At 49.0% G+C, this 4,722-nt stretch overlaps 1 protein-coding gene across 4 annotated transcripts in view; it reads left to right on the forward strand.

The window, feature by feature from the left end:
- Positions 1 to 4,722, forward strand: part of TALDO1 (transaldolase 1) — a 19,167-nt gene that overhangs the window by 7,991 nt on the left and 6,454 nt on the right. For all 4 annotated transcript variants that reach the window (XR_003115527.1, XM_025355146.1, XM_025355148.1 and 1 more), the window contains exon 2: positions 2,030 to 2,153. Coding sequence is in view for 3 of the 4 variants with exons in the window: in XM_025355146.1 (XP_025210931.1) it covers positions 2,030 to 2,153 (124 nt within the window). In the remaining variant the exon portion in view is untranslated. The remainder of the gene's footprint in view (positions 1 to 2,029; positions 2,154 to 4,722) is intronic.

Raw genomic sequence — 4,722 nt, forward strand, 5'->3', positions numbered from 1 at the left:
AAGCCCCACTCAAAAAAAAAAAAAAAAAAAAAAAAAAAAAAAAAAAAAAAACATAAAAAAATACAAAAATTAGCCAGGTGTCATGGTGTGTGCCAGCTACTCAGGATGCTGAGGTAGGAGAATCACTTGAACCCTGGAGGAGGAGGTTGCAGTGAGGCGAGATCGTTCCACTGCACTCCAGCCTGAATGACGGAGTGAGACTCTGTCAAAAACAAAAAAAGCTACTCAGTGGCTACAAGTTTGGACTTTTTGAACTGTTTAGTTGGTTACTCTGAAGAAAACAACTTTTTTTTTTGTCCTTGCAACAGAGTCTTACTCCATTGCCCAGGCTGGAGTGCAGTGGCACAATCTCAGGCTGGTCTCGAACTCCTCACCTCAAGTGATCCACCCCCGTCAGCCTCCCAAAGTGCTGGGATTACAGGTGTGAGCCACTGTGCCCAGCCACTAAGTAGCATTTTATGACTGGGTTTATTAAAGCAGAGAATGTCAACTTTGATCAGCAGTACAATTTGAACAAAAACTTGAGATGTTGTCAAAGTTGCCCACTCCAACTAAAAGGATTCTTAGATCAGGTTTTGTCAAGTTACTGGCAGAAGCTACTGAATGTGATATTTATTTGTTTGTTTGTTTGTTTATTTATGAAACAGAGTCTCTGTCACCCAGGCTGGAGTGCAGTGGTGTGATCTCGGCTCATTGCAACCTCTACCTCCTGGGTTCAAGCGATTCTCTTGCCTCAGCCTCCTGAGTAGCTGGGATTACAGGCATGTGCCACCATGCCCATCTCATTTTTGTATTTTTAGTAGAGACGGGGTTTCATCATGTTGGCCAGGCTGGTCTCGAACTCCTGACCTCAGGCAATCCACCAGCCTTGGCCTCCCAAAATGTGGGGATTACAGGTGTAAGCCACTGCACCCGGCCTGAATTTATTTTCTTAAGAGATGGGGTAGGCCGGGCGCGGTGGCTCAAGCCTGTAATCCCAGCACTTTGGGAGGCCGAGACGGGTGGATCACGAGGTCAGGAGATCGAGACCATCCTGGCTAACACGGTGAAACCCCGTTTCTACTAAAAAATACAAAAAACTAGCCGGGCGAGGTGGCGGGCGCCTGTAGTCCCAGCTACTCGGGAGGCTGAGGCAGGAGAATGGCGGGAACCCGGGAGGCGGAGCTTGCAGTGAGCTGAGATCCGGCCACAGCACTCCAGCCTGGGCGACAGAGCAAGACTCCGTCTCAAAAAAAAAAAAATAAAAAAAAAAAAAAAGAGATGGGGTCTTGCTCTCTGGCTCAGGTGGGAGTGTAGTGGCATAATCACGGCTCACTGTAGTCTCAACCTCCTGGGCTCAAGCGATCCTTCTGCCTCAGCCTCTTGAGTAGCTGAGACTACAGGCATGCACTACCACACCTGGCTAATTTAGTCTTTTTATGAAACCTAAAAAGAATGATTGGTGAGTGATGGCAGTGGGTAAAATTAGTCTTAAAGTTGCAGCAGTGCGGTTCAGCAACTATTAGATAAACTGATTTCAGGTTAGAGGCCGCTTCAGCAGCTAGGCTTGCAGATAATTATTTTTGGAGCAATGCTGTGTACCCTGAGTGCTTTTCCCCTTGACTTTTTGACTCTGTTCTAGCTGGGCGTGGTGATGATGACCCAGCCCAGAAGATCGGCGTTCACAGGTGGGTCACTGACTCTAGACCGTGCGCCTCCTTGTGGTGGTACAGCAGCGGGAAGCATATTTTCCTACGGCCAGCGTTCTCCCAGTTGTCTCACCTCTCACTCCCATGCTGTTACAAGTCAGCTCTTGCAGGGGCATATTTGATCTCTGGGCACTTAGTGCTTGTTGTTTCATCATTGTGCAAACAGCCGCATCTTGATGAACCTTCGGTGACCAGGAATGTGAGAGAAGTGTGGCTGGACCCCACTTTGGGAAATGCTCTGGACTCCCCTAACATCCTGGGGACTTATAGGGTTCCTTCACGTGTTTCCAGGTGGAGGCAAGCACTTCACTTACTTTGGCTTTTGAAAACTATTTCCCTAGCCATCGACGAGTACAAGCCCCAGGATGCTACCACCAACCCGTCCCTGATCCTGGCCGCAGCGCAGATGCCCGCTTACCAGGAGCTGGTGGAGGAGGCGATCACCTATGGCCGGAAGCTGGGCGGGTGAGTGCCTGGACTCGGGAGGGTCCCAGCTAGGCCCTCACGCTAGTCTAGTTGGCCTTGTTTACCTCCCTAACTGAATTTTAGCTCTCAAACACCATGAACTCAAGGGAAGAAAAAACCCTTTCTTTCTGCCTGTTTTTGTTTATCAAAGTGTAACCTGCATGGAGTGACCTGCACCCATGGTAAGTGAGCAGCTTGGAGTCTTGCCAATGTGTGCACACCCTGTGAACACCACCCCAATCCGGATGCAGGGCACTCGCAGACCCCCAGAGGCCCTCCTCCCCTTCTGCAGTCAGTCTTCCCAGCTCTGGTAATACTTATCTTCTGGCTGTCATTTTATTTTATTTTTTATTTTTCAGACAGAGTCTCGCTCTGTCCACCCAGGCTGGAGTATAGTGGAGCAATCTTGGCTCGCTAGAACTTCTGCCTCCCTGGTGCAAGTGATTCTCCTGCCTCAGCTTCCCAATTAGCTGGGATTATAGGTGTGCGCCACCACTCCTGGCTTTTTTGTTTTTTTTTTTTTTGAGACAGAGTTTTGCTTTTGTTGTCCAGGCTGGAGTGCACTGACATGATCTCGGCTCACTGCAACCTCCACCTTCTGGATTCAAGTGATTCTCCTGCCTCAGCCTGCCAAGTAGTTGGGATTACAGACATGAGCCACCATACCCGGCTATAATTTTTGTATTTTAGTGGAGACAGGGTTTCACCATGTTGGCCAGGCCAGTCTCGAACTTCTGACCTCAAGTGATCCGCCTGCCTTGGCTTCCCGCAGTGCTCAGATTATAGACATGAGCCACCGTGCCTGGCTTTTTAATTTTTTAATAGCTTTTATAACTCCCAGAATGTTCTCTGGCACCTGTTTGCAGTAGCTCCCACCCCCTTACCCAACCAAGCAACTGTAGAGCACTCTTCATGCCCATGGCTTTGCATATTTTAGATGCCATTTTAGATTCTCTTCAGGGTAATAATTCAAAGCTTGAAGATGGTGCCGAGCAGGCAATGTGGGCACCACACAGGAGCAGGTCCCTTTCTGGTACTGGTTTTGCATAGGTCCAGGTGGCTGGTGAGTGGCTCCCCTGACCATGTGTGAAAGCCACTCTGGACGCTGAGTCTGACCCTCTCCTCTCTCATCTTAGCTCCCCTTTCCTCCTCTCGTGGTGTTGCGCCCCTGTGGCATCCGCGAGGCCTTGGTGCTCTTGTTATTAGATGACACTGGTGCCTTTGCTTAGCTGGGTGATCAACAGATGAGCCCTGCCCCCATGTCCAGATGGCCCAAGAATTTTTTTTTTTTTTTTTTTTTTTGAGATAACGTTTGACTCTGTCACCTAGGCTGGAGAGCAGTCTCATAATCTCAGCTCACTGCAGCCTTGATGTCCTGGGCTCAAGCCATCCTCCCACCTCATCCTCCCAAGTAGCTGGGACTACATGCAGGTGCACGCTACCACACCTGGCTAATCTTCGTATTTGTTTGTAGAGGCAGGGTTTCGCCATGTTGCTCTGGCTGGTTTCGAACTCCTGAGTTTGAGCAGTCTGCCCACCTTGGCCTGCCAACGTGCTGTGATTACAGGTGTGAGCCATCGCACCCGGTCTGGCCCGAGAATTCTGACCCCCGAGCATCTAGCTGAAGGGCTTCCTGTGTGTAGTGGGCTAACGAGGCCACTCAGATTTTGGAACAGCATCATGGACTTCACCTAATGTCTGTCCAGTGACTGAAGAGATGGAAAATATAATATTTTGCAAGTGCCAAAAGATAGAGGGATGCAGTTTGGGATGATGAAAAGAGCTCTGGAGATAGATGGTGACGGTTGTACAGAATTGTGAACATGCTGAATATACTGAAAAATGGCAGGTTGGGGGCAGTGGTGCACGCCTGTAACCCCAGTGCTTTGGTAGGCCAAGATGAGAGGATCCCTTCAGCCTAAGAGTTCGAGAACAGTCTAGGCAACAGGGCAAAACTCTCTCTCTCCAAAACAATTTAAAAATTAGCCAGGCAGGGAGATGTGCACCTGTAGTCCCAGCTACTTGGGAGGCTGAGGCGGGCGGATTGAGCCCAGGAGGTGAAGGCTGTAGTGAGGCGTAATCACACTACTGCACTCTAGCCTAAGCGACTGAGTGAGGCCCTGTCTTGGGGGAAAAAAAAAAAAAAGGATAAGATGGGAAATTTTACATTATATGTATTATTATTATTATTATTATTATTTTTTTTTTTTTTTTGAGGCGGAGTCTGGCTCTCTTGCCCAGGCTGGAGTGGCCGGATCTCAGCTCACTGCAAGCTCCGCCTCCTGGGTTCACGCCATTCTTCTGCCTCAGCTTCCCGAGTACCTGGGACTACAGGCGCCCGCCACCTCGCCCAGCTAGTTTTTTGTATTTTTTAGTAGAGACGGGGTTTCACTGTGTTAGCCAGGATGGTCTCGATCTCCTGACCTTGTGATCCGCCCGTCTCGGCCTCCCAAAGTGCTGGGATTACAGGCTTGAGCCACCGCGCCCGGCCACATTATATGTATTATTTGGCTACAATAAAAAAATGTTTTTTTTGTTTTTTTTTTTTTTTTTTTTTTTTTTGACGGGG

Source organism: Theropithecus gelada, chromosome 14 (assembly GCF_003255815.1).
Source record: "Theropithecus gelada isolate Dixy chromosome 14, Tgel_1.0, whole genome shotgun sequence".
Lineage (NCBI taxonomy): Eukaryota > Metazoa > Chordata > Mammalia > Primates > Cercopithecidae > Theropithecus > Theropithecus gelada.